This window comes from Ranitomeya imitator, chromosome 5 (genome assembly GCF_032444005.1).
Source record: "Ranitomeya imitator isolate aRanImi1 chromosome 5, aRanImi1.pri, whole genome shotgun sequence".
NCBI lineage: Eukaryota > Metazoa > Chordata > Amphibia > Anura > Dendrobatidae > Ranitomeya > Ranitomeya imitator.
Window position 1 is genome coordinate 125,263,376 of NC_091286.1, and position 17,956 is coordinate 125,281,331.

General features: G+C 41.1%; 1 protein-coding gene across 2 annotated transcripts in view; it reads right to left on the bottom strand.

Moving 5' to 3' along the window:
- UTRN (utrophin) overlaps positions 1-17,956 on the bottom strand; it is a 930,516-nt gene that overhangs the window by 670,726 nt on the left and 241,834 nt on the right. For both annotated transcript variants that reach the window (XM_069769124.1, XM_069769123.1), the window contains exons 18-22: positions 16,128-16,251; positions 14,553-14,640; positions 6,360-6,598; positions 1,572-1,752; positions 1,260-1,405 (exon numbers count right to left, since the gene is read on the bottom strand). In XM_069769124.1, coding sequence (XP_069625225.1) covers positions 1,260-1,405; positions 1,572-1,752; positions 6,360-6,598; positions 14,553-14,640; positions 16,128-16,251 — 778 coding nt within the window. The remainder of the gene's footprint in view (positions 1-1,259; positions 1,406-1,571; positions 1,753-6,359; positions 6,599-14,552; positions 14,641-16,127; positions 16,252-17,956) is intronic.

A 17,956-nucleotide genomic window follows, 5' to 3' on the forward strand; every position in this document is an offset into this window, starting at 1 on the left:
CTAAGAAAGTCCTCCTGAAACATTTTAGTGAAATAGCCCTAGAACTGGTTAAGCTACCAAATCTACGTAACGCCATGCTGTTGGTATACCTGGAACAAAGATGAGAGGGGTAGGGCTATCATATGACTCCCTACACCACAATCCCTTCAAGAATGCCTCTGTATGGCCATGGCATAGCCAACGCCATCTGTAGACCAATTTCCAGCTATCATTGCTTCTAAGATAAAAACAGGAAACTTCTTGAAGACGATAGACCTCAGTTCCACCCTACAACGCTGTCTTGGTCAACACTATAATAGCCCTTGAGAGCGGTGGCATGCAGCCAATGGAACATTTGTAGCTGGACGTCTGGCTCGTAGAAACGCCTTCTCATGGTTTGTGTAGACACTGTTTGATGACTTGGGCTTGGCATGTGATATGACAGTCCATCCGTGCAGAGGGTCGTGTCAGTGTATCTTTGCGGTCATTACAATTTTTTTCTCCTCCCAATCACGCAACACTGAATGGTGCCGACCTGATCTGCCGATATGATAAACCAAGGTCTCTTAGGTCAAGTATTCTACCCCTCTCAGTCGGGAAGAAAAAGTGATAACTGTCTCATTACAAATAGGAGGCACGGCACAATCATTCTACAAGACTAGATCTGATTTTTTGAGATTTCATGTGGCTATAAAAAATCTGGTTTCAATCTGGGCTTCATACCCCGCCAACTTGTGACAGATTGGAATAAGGTGCTGGAAAATATGATCATTTTCAGATCTTAGTGATACCAGCTACTTCCTAGATTTACATAACTTTATGGCCTGTATTTCTCGTTTTTGCAATGTCAATGTTGATGAGTGTATTTTCTGGAATACTACTGAATTATTGTACTGTTAGATGAAATCATAAAGCGACATTTTGGTAAAAAAACAAAAGGCTGTGATCTTCTACATCGCAAATTTTTTTTTCCCGAGTCCCAAAATGCAGAGAGAAGCTGTTGTCTCTTTGCCTACCTTCTCGATCAATTCACTTGCTTTACAAAACTTGGCATGATCCAGCACATTTCAGCAGATTCATTTTAGAGGTAGTATTATAGATCGTGGGAAAATGCTGAGCGTCATAGCCAGAATCAGGTAAAGACCCCGAAGACCTCAGCTAGCTATTTATCTGTGTGGACACTTTTGGATGATATACACGGATGTCTTTCATATCAATCAAATAATGCAACATCTATTCCTGGTGGTAATAAAATACAAATTTACACTATAACAACTCACCTTAGCCTGTTGCAGAGCTTGATCTGCAGTCATTGGATCGCAGAGACCTGTTAATTGTGACTGTAATTTGTGCTGACAATCCATTAATATTTCTTTTAATGCTTTCCGGGTGTCCAGGTACTGCTGACTGGGTTGGTGTTCCAAAGCTGGAAGGTTAAAAATACAAGTGTTACATTATTTTGCTGCTATTTATGGATTATATTGGACCCAGACATTGTTCAATGACCTATAATGCATATTTTTAATATGAGCAATAACTGAGTTTGTCATTGAATCCCTCTCGTGAAATGATACATGGAACCGCTGACCAACCTTTCTGAAAGTGTTCGACATCTCTTTCCATTTGACTTTTTACTCTCCCGTAGTTGCCGCTGATACTATTTAAACTTCCTTCAAGAAAAGTAGGAGCATCTGGCTGGGAACCTAATGACAATGATTGTGATCGCAAATCTTCGACTTGTGTGTAAAGATCTCGAAATCTGTCCAGTCGCAGCTGTGAAAAAGAATATCACATTAGAGTAACGAAACCAGAGTGATGAAAAGCTATAACATTACACAAATATAGAACTGTACTGCGGTGTATATTTTATGCAATTTTACAATGGGATACTGCAAATGTTATAATACATAACATATCTGCATCTATAAATATGTTTAAAAAATAATAAAGGGAATCTATGAGCAGGTTTTTGCTATGTAATCTGACTGCAACATGACATAGGGACTGAAACCCTGGTTCCAGCGATGTATCACTTAGTTTACTTGTTATAATTAACTCTGCTGCAGATTTGGCAGATTGTAAAACCCTGACAACAGCACTAATCGGCAGCTTTCTGTGTAAAATGTATAGTGACAGAAAGCTGCTAATCAGTGCTGGGGGTGAGGTTGGACTATGAGGCACAACGCAGCTTGTCCTGTAGTGGTAATCTCCTTTTGCTAAAACACTGATTGTATTAAAAGAGCAAAAAAACAGCCTAGAAAGTTACATCACTGGAATCAGGGTCTCTTCCACTACATCAAGGTGCTCTCAGATTACATAGCAAAAACCTGCTGACAGATTCCCATTAAATACATTCAATTAGCAAATCACACTTGTTTTACCGAGAGCGGTAATCACTATAGTACATTTAAGTAGCAACTTATTACACTGACATAAACCTCTCCTAGAATGCTAACTATACATGTACCTTTAAGCATGTGCAGTAGAAAGCTACCCTGCTGTAGTATGGAGACAGCTTAACAGCATGTGGTAAAGGATATCTCCAGGTCACAGCAGCCATACAGCATTCGGAAAGAGAGTGGACAGAGGTGTGAGCAGCCTCTTCTTACCTCCGCACACCTAGTATCTCCACTATTAGATCAGATAGCCAGGGTGGACAGCAATGTGAGCAGCCTCTTCTTACCTCCGCACACCTAGTATGTCCACTATTAGATCAGATAGCCAGGGTGGACAGCAGTGTGAGCAGCCTCTTCTTACCTCAGCACACCTAGTATCTCCATGATTAGATCAGATAGCCAGGGTGGAGAGCAGTGTGAGCAGCCTCTTCTTACCTCAGCACACCTAGTATCTCCACGATTAGATCAGATAGCCAGGGTGGAGAGCAGTGTGAGCAGCCTCTTCTTACCTCCGCACACCTAGTATCTCCACTATTAGATCAGATAGCCAGGATGGACAGCAGTGTGAGCAGCCTCTTCTTACCTCCGCACACCTAGTATCTCCACTATTGGATCAGATAGCCAGGGTGGACAGCAGTGTGAGCAGCCTCTTCTTACGTCCGCACACCTAGTATCTCCACTATTGGATCAGATAGCCAGGGTGGACAGCAGTGTGAGCAGCCTCTTCTTACCTCTGCACACCTAGTTTCTCCACTATTAGATCAGATAGCCAGTGTGGACAGCAGTGTAAGCAGCCTCTTCTTCTTACCTCCGCACACCAAGTATCTCCAGTATTAGATCTGATAGCCAGGGTGGACAGCAGTGTGAGCAGCCTCTTCTTACGTCCGCACACATAGTATCTCCAGTATTGGATCAGATAGCCAGGGTGGACAGCAGTGTGCCGCACACCTAGTATCTCCAGTATTAGATCAGATAGCCAGGGTGGACAGCAGTGTGAGCAGCCTCTTCTTACCTCCGCACACCTAGTATCTCCACTATTGGATCAGATAGCCAGGGTGGCCAGCAGTGTGAGCAGCCTCTTCTTACCTCCGCACACCTAGTATCTCCACTATTAGATCAGATAGCCAGGGTGGACAGCAGTGTGAGCAGCCTCTTCTTACCTCCGCACACCTAGTATCTCTACTATTAGATCAGATAGCCAGGGTGGACAGCAGTGTGAGCAGCCTCTTCTTACCTCCGCACACCTAGCATCTCCACTATTGGATCAGATAGCCAGGGTGGACAGCAGTGTGAGCAGCCTCTTCTTACGTCCGCACACATAGTATCTCCAGTATTGGATCAGATAGCCAGGGTGGACAGCAGTGTGCCGCACACCTAGTATCTCCAGTATTAGATCAGATAGCCAGGGTGGACAGCAGTGTGAGCAGCCTCTTCTTACCTCCGCACACCTAGTATCTCCACTATTGGATCAGATAGCCAGGGTGGCCAGCAGTGTGAGCAGCCTCTTCTTACCTCCGCACACCTAGTATCTCCACTATTAGATCAGATAGCCAGGGTGGACAGCAGTGTGAGCAGCCTCTTCTTACCTCCGCACACCTAGTATCTCTACTATTAGATCAGATAGCCAGGGTGGACAGCAGTGTGAGCAGCCTCTTCTTACCTCCGCACACCTAGCATCTCCACTATTGGATCAGATAGCCAGGGTGGACAGCAGTGTGAGCAGCCTCTTCTTACCTCCGCACACCTAGTATCTCCACTATTAGATCAGATAGACAGTGATGACAAAAGTGTGAGTGGCATCGTCTCACCATCAGCCCCCCAGGTATCTCCAGTATCAGATTAGAAGGACAGGGTGGACAGCAGTATGAGCAGCCTCTTCTTACCTCAACACCCCTAGTATCTCCAGTATTAGATCAGATAGCCAGTGATAACAACAGTGCGAGTGGCATCTTCTCAACCTCAGCCCTCCAGGTATCTTCAGTATCAGATTAGAAGGACAGGGTGGAAAGCAGTATGAGCAGCCTCTTCTTACCTCAACATCTTCAACATCCATAGTATCTCCAGTATTAGATCAGATAGACATGGTAGAAAGCAGTATGAGTGGAGTCTTCTTACCTTAGTATTTCCAGAATTAGTTCAGAATATCCACTGGGAGCACATCTTACTATACACCTGTCCTATTAACATTCCAGGACAGCTTCCTATCAGCGTAACAAGGGAGCGCCTATTTTAATGTACTACAGTGATTACCCTTCTAGATAAAACAAGTGTGATTTGCTAGTTAAACGTATTCAGGAATAAATTTATAATTACTTAATTTTATTCATTTTTATACCTATAGAGCCCCCTTTGAGCTAAAACTTAAAAAAAAAAACTCTCATTGTTTGCTATAAGTTGTATCTGTATCTCTGGTAAAAATTAATAGGAGCCATGTCAACATTATAGTGAGCTATGAGGGTATGTGCAGACGTCTTTTTGACGTGTGTGAAACCGGCAACTTTTTCAGGAGCATGAAGCCTCAGGACTTGCTAGGGTCTTTTGTACTGAATAGTAGGTTTGGCAACTTTTTGCAATGTTTTTGGCCACTGACTCAAATGAACAGGAAGGAGTTTTTACATTACAGCGCGTATGTTCATTTTTTTTAGCGTTTATTTAGAGCTTTTTCAGGCAGGTTACACAATTAGCTGTTTCCATGAAATAGCCTCCTATGGCCAGCACTTGGCCAAAGTTATTCTCTTCTCTACATAAAAGGCTGGGATGGGAATGACCATCTAATAGAATAATTGCAGGGTCAAACTTAGGGGGATGTGCACACAGCGTATTTTTCAGGTGGATTCAACCTGGAACCGCCTGAAAAAGCACTCAATAAACGTTAAAAATAATTGCTATATGCCCAACAAATGTTCCATCTTTTGTAACTTCTTTTACCGCTTAGGTAATGTTCACATTTGCGTTGTTGGGCGCAGCGTCGTCGACGCAACCAACAACGCAATACACAACGCTGCGTTTTTTGACGCATGCGTTGACATAAACTAGTAATGTTCCTGAATTATGGCGCAGGGAAATCGCTACAAGTAGCGTTCTCTGCGCCCTGTCTGGTGCGTCAAACTGACGCATGCGTCGTAAAACGCAATTCAACGCATACCGGTGCATGTCCATGCGCCCCCCATGTTAAAGATAGGGGCGCATGACGCATGTGTCGGTATGCGTCGACGACGCTGCGCCCAACAGCCCAAATGTGAACGTAGCCTTAAGGCTTCGAAAGCCATGCAGCAGCTAAAAGAAGTGACCTGCCCATTCTTTCAGCAATTTCCACTTTTAAACCACCACTATTTATACATAGAATATTTTTTATTGAAACATTCTACAAAGAAGACATTTTAGGAAGAATAAAGTATACTGCAGGCATTTTTCTGAAGCATTTACGACACACATTGTGCAAACACCCTAATGATTGCATTACGCACAGCGTCCAAATATTTGCTGTTAGTTAATGTTTTGGGGCTTTTTAATATGCCCAGAAAAGCTTAATAAACATTGAAAAAAGTGTTGAAATGTATTATTTTGAAAGGTGCAATGTCCCCTAGATATAGCAATACAAATAGCATATACTGGGCAAACATATGAGAGAATCTGAAGAAGTGCACTCACCATCCATAAAATTTCCAATCTTTATTGTGACATCAAGTCAACAGCAGGACAAAATAGGGAGAACTGTGGTTCCGACAGACGACGGCCGTTTCGCGCTACCGCGAGACCCGTGGAAGCACGGTAGCGCGAAACGGCCGTCGTCTGTCGGAACCACAGTTCTCCCTATTTCTGGGCCAGAAGGATGCACGGTCACAAGTGGGATTTCTGGGGTGGGGTGGGGTGGCGAATTGTGGAGAGGGGTGCAGATGTTCCCAGGAGGGGTGAGGAGCAGTTGGATCAGGACTTTGACACCCTGAGAAAAGTTGACATCTTTGGTTATTTCAAGCAGTTTACCTGTCTAGACTCCATAAGTGATTGCAGTGGAAGCTCCTGAGATGGTAATGGCTGGGAATTCAACCAGTGCTCCTGCTGCCGTAGCTTTTCTTCCAAATTATCTAGCTCTTTGAAAAAAGCGGTAATAGAGTCCTGGTACAAAATTCCCTTATTAAGTTCTTGAATTTGGTTGTTAGTGTTGTTCCATTCTGTCTTTAATTTATTCAATGATCCGTTCAAGTCTTCTGCTGGTAGATCTTCTGTAACAATACACATATACCCTAATTTAATGTACAGGATGACGCCTGATGATTATGTGAAATACATACGATGTTGTAATATTGAACCGACACAGTAAATATAAAGCTACCTTTCCCCAAAAAGTCACCTGCTCGGTAGGTACAGCAGGGGGCATTATAATCTATAGAAATAGAACAAGATAAATTACGGTATATCTAAGTTAGGAAAAGGAATTTAGAGGAGAAGGCAAAGATTTTTATTTCTTTGAGTGATGCCATGAAAGGATTGAAATGCACTCCCTACATGAGATTTACAATGAAAATGTAGTAAATAAATTAGGTTACAGACATTATTCATTCAGCAATGCTCCAGTGTACTGTCAGAAACAACATCGCCAAATGTTTATGGCTGGGAAGAACATACTAGCAGGTTATAGAAATGTCACAGTCAGACCAAGGACATTTAAAACAAAAAACAAACAATACAACCGACAACACAAATGCTACATATCAAGACTCCTTGTATGTAATTTACTCCAAAATTTGCATTAGACTTTTAAGTACCAACTGGCACCTCAAGAATGCAAGAACACCAATAATATTGCTACAAAACATAGCAAATTGCTGTACGCGATTTTAGCGTTTTTCCAGCGAAAACAAGTGACATATGGACAACATAAAAGCTGGAGCCAGATGGGAAAAATATAAGAATTTCAGCAAATTAAGAAGTCAAAATTCAGAACAGAAATGAAAAACCATAAGTATAGCACATTTTCACAGTACCACCCTGTTTGACTTTATTGATGGCCATGATATCAACATGAAGAACCTGCATAATCTCCAGATGTGCCCATCCCAATTCTAAAGATTAATAAAGCATATATTTAGATACAGGCTTCCTATTATTAATATGACGCTCAGTCACCTCTCACGGACAAGCTGTGAGTCGGGATAGTCAAGGAGTCCGAGGTCAATAGCCAGAAGTGTACGTCATAAACAGAGGGAAGATACAAAGGCGTACTCAGGTCACAGTCAGAAGTCAAAATACCAGAAGGAGAGTGGATCAGAGCAAAGGTATTAGGCAAATGGCTGGTCAGAACGAAGTTCAAGTTAAGGCAGCGATAGATCAACAAGCAAAGCACTAGGCACAGAGAAAACAAACCCCACAGAGCTGAAGCTATGGCTGGCAGCTATCTGGGACTGCCAGCCCAGTTAAGCAGCAGATTATTCGAGGGAACAGGGAGCACCTGACAAGAGATCAGCAACCCCCAATCTCAGATTGGATGGCCGAGCTGTCAATCACTGCAAAGACAGCTCAGCACACCCCTACACTAGGCTGGTCATCTGAGCTGTCAATCACTGCACAGACAGCTCAGCATGCCTCTGAACCAGATTGGATGACTGATCTGTCAATCTCTGCGTCCTAAGATACACTGCGGAGGGAGGGGGGATAGTTACAGATAATCAACAAAAATTTCCGTAAAACTCAATCTCTGTTACCACTTCAATTAATATATCAAATAATTGTCTAAATTACAACTTACATATTGCAATTACTTTGCAGATTTCAGGGCGCTCATGGTAGAGAATTTATCATAAAGGTATGTTTAAAGCCAGTTTTGTTTGTGGTCGCTTTGCTTCTATTTGTGCCAAATTTATCAAATTGTTACATAATGTTTGTTAAACTCAGCACATCTTTAGACACAGCATATAATTTCTGTCTTGAGCTTTTTACTCCACCCTCCTTATTGAGAGAAAATTGTGACGTTTGATCTTTAAAAAAATCAGGCATTATCCTAATTGCCTAGCTAACCACACAGACTTTCCTACATAGTTTTCCAAGAAAAGCTAACCTCAGAGACTTTCTTTAAGTGTTTTCTAAGAGATGCTACCTTGGAGTTTCTCAATAAAAAATAGCCTTATTACCCAGCATAAGCATATGTTCATGAGGAATCGGTCCTTTCAAACTAATCTGAATAGATTCTATGAGGAGTTAAGTTAAAAAATAAACCAGCGTAAGGGCATGGATGTTGTCTATTTGGACTTTTCAAAGGCATTTAGTACAGTGCCAAACATAAGGCTGATACAGAAAATGAACACAATATCAATGGAAATATATGAGTAGTGGGGCAAACAGTTGGGTATCACCAAGGTTAGAATTTCTTCTTAACCTCTTCCCAACATGCGCCGTGCATGTGCTGCTCTGCGTGAGGTGTGTTCCCGCAAAGAGAAGTATGTGTATGGTGCGGTGATCGCGTGCGGGTGTCAATTCTGTATGAGAGCTGATACCCAGCAGCAACGCCTCCGATCGGTGATAGCACCGATAACGGGCATTTAACCCCCTGAGCGCTTCCATCCAGAAAATGGCAATGCAATTGCGTTGTCCTGATGGTCTCCATGGACACCCGGCATCAAGATGGCCGTGAGGTCCTTCCGGGTGCTGCAGGCAAGATGGATTGTGAGCATCTGGGACAATGTAAAAAAATTTAAAAAAAAATATTACAAAGTGTAAAAATATGTTTTTTTTAAATCTCTAAATAAAGAAAAAAAAGGAAATAAATATTTTACGAATAAATACATTTATGTAAATAAAATATAAATAATAAAAGTACACATATTTGGTATCGCCGCGTCCGTAACAACCCGCTCTATAAAACTGTCCCACTAGTTAACAAATCAACAGCGGAAAGGAATTAACTCAATGCTCACCAGTGTATCACAGGACCATGGGTGCCAGGTTCAATGTGGCTGGAATCCACTTGTAAATGCAGGCAAAGAGAAAAAACCAGCACCAGGTGGTTAGCGTCCGCTAATTATTCCATCAAATTATGCATTCAAAAAGTCAAATGCGCTCCTTCCCTTCCAAGCTCTGCCGTGTGCCCAAACAGTAACATTCCCCACATATGGGGTATCGGCATACTCAGAAGAAATTGCACAACAAATGGTATGGAGCAATTTCTCCTCTTACCCTTATGAAAATGCAAAATATGGAGCTAAAAAGGATTTATTTGGGAAAAATTTGATTTTTTTATTTCTATAGCTCTACGTTATAAACTTCTGTGAAGCACCTGTGGGTTCAAGATGCTCAATACACATCTAGATAAGTTCCCTAAGAGGTCTATTTTCCAAAATAGTGTCACTTGCTGGGGGTTTCCACTGTTCAGGCACATCAGGGGCTCTCCAAACGTGACATGGCAACCACTAATTATTCCAGCAACTTTTACATTCAAAAAGTTAAATGGCGCTCCTTCCCTTCCAAGTCCTGCTGACAGACAAACCCAACACTGAATGAGCCAGAAGGCTGTGTATTTATCTTTTGGACTCCACCCTAGGTTGGAGATATGGTGAACAACCTCCCACCCACTCTACAGATGTTCATTCAATCTAGCCCTCAAACATGGCTGATTAACCCTTCTCAGCATGTGTGCTGGAGCGTTTTTGTAAGTTCATATTACTGAACCTAACAACCACAGTGATACATATCTCCCCTCCAGTACTTTGCCACTGCCTTTGTCACACTATGTAGCCAGTTTCAATGTAACAGTTTATTATAAACAGTCATTTATAAGAATTTATGGCATAATCAACAGGGGATCATTTGCTGCTCATTTATATGTACCATAATAAAAATGTACAAATAATCCAATTCTTTGATGGTCATGGTAAGTGATGTTTTGATGCTTTCTTCTATTTTTGTATTGTGTTAAATACTGCCAACACCACCCACAACCTCAGTATGCAGTTATGGGTGGAGACAGTGAATACATTTTAAAGTTTTCAAGTTTTATTGGTTTTGCATGTGAATACAAGGAAAGGATAACAACCACACATGGTAAGAGTAATATATTTAGCAGATATAGACATACAATGGGATAGATTTACTAATTCTTGCTCACTGTACAAGCTGTGCATCAGAATTTCCTCCATGCACCGTGCACCAAATTCATGGTCGTTCACCAAGTTCAAGAATCGAAAGAAAGCTAAGGACACCGCAGAAAAGTAGTAGTAAGAATATGTTTATAAATGAGACATATGTGGAGTAACTGTTAAGTTTGGACTATTTTTTCAGTGTTGGCAAAAGTAGTTTTATAAATATGGTGTTCAGCCTGAGTGTAATATACTGTATGTCAATGGAGCCAATAGGGTAAAAAATACAAAACTTGAGCTCGGAAAAAAAGAAAAATATAATATGTCACTTTTAGGGTGCATTATCACACTAGGGAATGCGGCACTGCTATTGTATCGGTAACGTTTGTCACATCACAATCAACTTTTCACAATTTCTCTCTCCCGATCATTGCATTTGTTCTGATTTCTTCGAGAATATCTGAAGCTAACTGTTCAGTGGTAAAGGTTGTAAAATATGCAAAAGATGTTTGTATAATAAATAAGTCAGCAAATGATTGGACATCCTTAGAATTGGGAGGCATTCACAAATCGCACAATACTGTTTAAACAGCTGTCGAAGGTAAACATTAGTCAGCATGTTCCGGATACGAGAGGCCGTCATTCCAATAGAAATACAGAGAATTAAATCCATGGAAACATAATTGCGGGTGACTGTAGGGCAATTCATTACATTATTAAGAGAGTAACCTTTGTTTTAATGTTCTTTCCATAAATCAATAGCACACATGAAAATAAGAAACTTCCACTTCTTTTTCATCCTGAACTGATCCATCATTGTCAAAATTCTCAATTCACAAGTGAAATCTGTGTTCAGTGAATAGAGATCTTCCCATGAAGTTCCTTGGAGAAGTCTAACTGTCAGGAGAACCTGAAGCAGAATGCCTGTGTCTGCCTCTAGATCCTCCCTCCTTCTTCCGCCTCCCTTCTCCATAGAATTGTAAAAGCAACAACAGTCATCTATCAGAGTAATGGGGAAATCTGTCTTCATTGAATACAAATTTCACCCATGAATTGATAGTGAAAGATCAATGGAGGAAGGAAAAGACATATTTTTCTGAAAAGATACATTGCAAGGTTGCTTACTTTCATGTGTAGTATTGATTTTTAAAAATGCGAAATGAGAGTCAACTCATACCTGAATAAACTGGTGGGTCCAATCATATGGCCATTCAATTTCTATAGACTTAGATTAACGATAGTTCATATCTTTCAGCATAGCGCTTTCATAGGACACAATTCTCTAAAAATTAGTGTTCTTCCCAGCTAGAGCTGCCCTACACTCAGCTGTAACAGTTGGAAAATAGAGGATCAGCTAAACCGAATGTGGTCCCTTCACAAGATCATCCTTCATTCTACTTGGAATGAGCAGAAAAGTGAAAGTCAGGCCATATCGCTTGTATTTCCTCAAATTCTTCTCATTCTGGGACTAGTGAGTGGTCGTAATCACTGGCTGACTGCTACAGTGCCTTGCGAAAGTATTCGGCTCCCTCGAATTTTTCAACCTTTTCCAACATATCATGCTTCAAACATAAAGATACCAAATGTAAATTTTTGGTGAAGAAACAACAACAAGTGGAATATAATTGTGAAGCTGAACCAAATTTATTGGTTGTTTAAAAATTTTTGTGGAAATTCAAAATCTGAAAAGATGGGGCGTGCAATATTATTCGGCCCCTTTACTTTCAGTGCAGCAAACTCACTCCAGAAGTTCATTGTGGATCTCTGAATGATCCAATGTTGTCCTAAATGCCTAATGATGATAAATATAATCCACCTGTGTGTAAGCAAGTCTCCGTATAAATGCACCTGCTCTGTGACAGTCTCAGGGTTCTGTTTTGAAGCACAGAGAGCATCATGAAGGCCAAGGAACACAACAGGCAGGTCCGTGATACTGTTGTGGAGAAGTTTAAAGCCGGATTTGGATACAAAATGATTTCCAAAACTTTAAAAATCCCAAGGAGCACTGTGCAAGTGATCATGTTGAAATGGAACGAGTATCACTGCAAATCTACCAAGACCCGGCCGTCCCTCTAAACTTTCATCTCAAACAAGGAGAAGACTGATCAGAGATGCAGCCAAGAGGCCCATGATCACTCTGGATGAACTGCAGAGATCTACAGCTGAGGTGGGACAGTCTGTGCATAGGACAACAATCAGTCGTACACCTCACAAATCGGGCCTTTATGGAAAAGTGGCAAGAAGAAAGTCATTTCTCAAAGATATCCATAAAAAGTGTTGTTTAAAGTTTGCAACAAGTCATGTGGGAGACACACCAAACATGTAGAAGAAGGTGCTCTTGTCAGATGAAACCAAAAAAATGTTTTGGCAACAATGCCAAAACGATATGTTTGGCATAAAGGCAACACAGCTTATCACCCTGAACACACCATCCCCACTGTCAAACATGGTGGTGGCAGTATCATGGTTTGGGCCTGCTTTTCTTCAGCAGGGACAGGGAAGATGGTTAAAATTGATGGGAAGATGGATGGAGACAAATACAGACCTGAGATTGTGACGGAGATTTGTCTTCCAACAAGACAATGATCCCAAACATAAAGCAAAATCTACAATGGAATGATTCACAAATAAATGTATCCAGGTGTTAGAATGGCCAAGTTAAAGTCCAGACCTCAATCCAATCGAGAATCTGTGGAAAGAGCTGAAAACTGCTGTTCACAAATGATCTCCATCAAACCTCACTGAGCTCGAGCTGTTTTCCAAGGAAGAACGGGCAAGAATTTCAGTCTCTCAATGTACAAAACTGATAGAGACATACCCCAAGCGACCTGCAGCTGTAATTGCAGCAAACAAAATATTAAGTGAAACGGGCCAAATAATCTTGCAAACCCCACTTTTCAGTTTTTGATTTTCCACAAAAATTTAAAATAACCAATACATTTGGTTCAACTTCACAATTGTGTTCCACTTGTTGTAGAATCTTCACCAAAAATTTACATTTGGTATCTTTATGTTTGAAGCATGATATGTGGGAAAAGGTTGAAAAGTTCCAAGGAGCCGAATACTTTGCAAGGCACTGTATCTCAGTGTACACATTCAAACAAGGCTGTCAATCATTAAATAACTCCACCCACTGGACTCCTAAAATCAGAATAAGCAGAGATTAAAATTGATGATATATAGATGGGCATCACGATGGCCCAATGATTATTATTATTATTATTATTATTATTATTTATTTATATAGCACCATTGATTCCATGGTGCTGTACATGAGAAGCACTGTTTCCTTGCAGTGCTGGGGTCGAGGGTTCAAATCTCACCAACAACAACATATGCAAAGAGTTTGTATGTTCTCCCCGTATTTGCCTGGGTTTCCTCCGGGTACTCCGGTTTTCTCCCATACCACTATACTGATATACTCATAATGAATGTAGATTGTGAACCCTAATGGGTACAGTGATGATAATGTCTGCAAAGCGCTGTGGAATATGATGGCGTTCTATAAGCAAAGTATAATAAATAAGATGATATACAAGCTATACTGAATAGTTTCCAATAAAACCATATATCATCCTGCTCAGCTCCTCCTCTGGGGAACAAAGTGTCATTCATTACATGTATCCCACTGGTAACACCCCCTTTCATTTACAATAAGCTCTGGAGGCAAATTCTCATGGATATCTATGTCTGGCACATAGATCTTCATAGTTCATTTAAATATTCTGAAAAACATGGATTTCTCTGGAATAAAACATTTGATCACAGATATTAGGGTATAATTTTATCCAACTTTCTATGACCTACATGTCCATATAGATGCTTTAGAAAGGTTGGTCCCACTGATAGAATCCCTTTAAGTCCTAAGAGGGAACCTAATTCCTTAACAATGGTCATGGCTTGGTTAGGTTGTGATGAACAAGCCCTCTTGTTCATTTAGCATTTGGAACAAGTTCACTGCGTTGCTGAATGCTAAGTGACACAGTTGGTTAAACTTGATGTAGCATATCCAAGTGTTCAGTAAATCCACATCCTATTCATTTTAATAGAGGATATTCTGTCATTTCAAAAGAATAAGGTAAGTACTATGGATGTAAAGAGATTATACCTTGCTTGCACATCTCCAATAAATATTGTCCGGTAGCAACAACTTCCTGATATATGGGAGTTCTGTCAGCTTTTTCTTTCTCTAGAATCTAGATATAATACAGATATAACAGTCAGATCACAGGTTTTCCAAATGTTGATTCATACAATTAATTATTACAATGCATGCTGAATTATGATTTTTTTAAGATGGGTGGGGAAGGACCCTTCTGATGTCAATTGTATTAGAAGAAAGCAAAGAACTAGGCAACACCAACCTACTCTGTCCCATTTATGTTAAAACCTATATTATTAGACACGTGGACACTATGGGGCCAATACATGAAAGTGTTAATCCCAGAAAACTGTTGTAAGACACACAGAATAATCGCTACATCTTTGCAACTTTTGGCATTTTCACAACAGTTTACACCCAGCTCCACCAAAATGGGTAAATCTGTGGAGGAGCTGGGGCGGGATGGGTCGTGACCATGGCCACCATCAAATTCACTGAAAGTGGTGGTGTTCCTGATGCTAGAAATGTTTCTCCAGAGTGGAGTAATATCTCTGGCAAGACACACGGAGGTGCACACCGCTGAGAAAATGAGCCAAATTCATTAAGAGGTGTGCGCTTAAAGGGAATCTGTCAACAAAATGTCACACCTCAAATTATCTCTATGAGCATGTAGCGCTTTCGAAGACAAGGCCAGATATACTTTTACATGACCAGTCCGTTCCTCCATCACTGATGAATCAGTGTTTGAATTGATATCTAAAGCCTTCTTCACTCCGGCTCTATTCCCCTCCCAGCTCCACCTCCTCCTGCTGGACTGGAAGCCTTATGCTGTGTATCTTCAGGCGGTGGAACTATTGTTTAGCCATAGGAGGTGGCACTGGGTACTTGCATCTCAATTCAAACGCTGATTTCTCAGTAATGGAGGGATGGACTGGCAATGTATCAGTATTGCTGGATTAGTCTTTGAAAGAGCTGCATGCACATATACATAGCTTGGGGTATGGAATCCTGCTGACAGTTTCTCTTCAGTGAATGTGGCACATCTTATTCCAGCACACAGTTGAATTGGCAGCACCATGACCAGATCTTGCTTAGACCAGCAGGCTCTCACAACAAATAGCCAATGGCTCTGGGCCGTGAATTTATATAAGTGACCTATCTACATAATAGAAACATAGATATGCCTTCTGTACGGTACACTGAATTAACCCTATATCATCAAATACAAAAATGCATATCTGGCTTCTTATACGATATCTCTGAAATGAGAAATATGTTGTCCAGGTCCATTTGAAGTGATACAATGGTTATATTTTCAAATCTACATGCGTCAGTATGACTACAATGAAATTATAGACACTTTTTATGTCTACTTTTTTAAAAAATGCCTTATCAATATTTATACTGACAGGATATTTTCATTGCAGCCCTTTTGATAAAACAGGTAGCCAATGCCCACTTTGATCTAAGGGCATGTGGTTATTAATGTGCCAGATTATGGATCATACCTCCAGCTGCTACAAAGCATATCACAGACAAAGCCCTCATTCATGGCCATTTCCTTCCCACTTCTCCTTTTACCTTTAGCATGTCTTTTAAGTCTGAGGTGTCTCTAATCTTTCTATAGTTACTGATCTCTGTAGACACAATCATAGCTCTGGACTTAATTATCCAATTCAGCATTTCAGCAAATTCTCTGTCAAACCTAAGAACAAATATAAAAAAAAATAGAAGTCATTGTGCAGCAAGATCTAAAATATGCCCTCTTAAATAAAACAGGAATAAGAAACCTTAAATAAGATGACTATTTATATAAAATGGTATAGTAAAAAATGCTTCAAGAGTTACATGACCAAATCCTGCACTGCGGCACACAAGGAGGAAAAAGTTAATCCTGTACTGTGGCATACAGTACAGACCAAACGTTTGGACACACCTTCTCATTTAAAGATTTTTCTGTATTTTCATGACTGTGAAAATTGCACATTCACACTGAAGGCATCAAAACTATGAATTAACACATGTGGAATAATATACATAATTAAAAGTGTAAAACAACTGAAAATATGTCTTATATTCTAGGTTCTTCAAAGTAGCCACCTTTAGCTTTGATTACTACTTTGCACATTCTTGGCATTCTCTTAAAGGGACTCTGTCACCTGAATTTGGCGGGACTGGTTTTGGGTCATATGGGCGCAGGCGCAGGCGTGTACTATGGAGGACAGAGAATGAACTTCAATCCAATATTGCAGCCAGCATGCAGCCAGCGGGTAAGGAAAGGGTGAATCAAACACCTGAAAACTCCGCCCATATGACCCAAAACCAGTCCCGCCAAATTCAGGTGACAGGTTCCCTTTAAAGTGCTTCAAGAGGTAGTCACTGGGAATGGTCTTCCAACAATCTTCATGGAGTTCCCAGAGATGCTTAGCACTTGTTGGTCCTTTTGCCTTCACTCTGCGGTCCAGTTCACCCCAAACCATCTCGATTGGGTTCAGGTCTGGTGACTGTGGAGGCCAGGTCATCTGGCGTAGCACCCCATCACTCTCCTTCTTGGTCAAATAGCCCTTACACAGCCTGGAGGTGTGTTTGGGGTCATTGTCCTGTTGAAAAATAAATGCTGGTCCAACTAAACGCAAACTGGATGGAATACCATGCCGCTGCAAGATGCTGTGGTAGCCATGCTGGTTCAGTATGCCTTCAATTTTGAATAAATCCCCAACAGTGTCACCAGCAAAGCAGCCCCACATCATCACACCTCCTCCTCCATGCTTCACGGTGGAACCAGGCATGTAGAGTCCATCCGTTCACCTTTCTGCGTCACACAAAGACACGGTGGTTGGAACCAAAGATCTCAAATTTGGACTCATCAGACCAAAGCATAGATTTACACTGGTCTAATGTCCATTCCTCCTGTTCTTAAGCCCAAGCAAGTTTCTTCTGCTTGTTGCCTGTCCTTAGCAGTGGTTTCCTAGCAGCTATTTTACCATGAAGGCCTGCTGCACAAAGTCTCCTCTTAACAGTTGTTGTAGAGATGTGTCTGCTGTTAGAACTCTGTGTGGCATTGACCTGGTCTCTAATCTGAGCTGCTGTTAACCTGCGATTTCTGAGGCTGGTGACTCTGATAAACTTATCCTCAGAAGCAGAGGTGACTCTTGGTCTTCCTTTCCTGGGGCGGTCCTCATGTGAGCCAGTTTCTTTGTAGCGCTTGATGGTTTTTGCCACTGCACTTGGGGACACTTTCAAAGTTTTCCCAATTTTTCAGACTGACTGACCTTCATTTCATAAAGTAATGATGACCACTCGTTTTTCTGTACTTAGCTGCTTTTTTCTTGCCATAATACAAATTCTAACAGTCTATTCAGTAGGACTATCAGCTGTGTATCCACCAGACTTCTGCACAACACAACTGA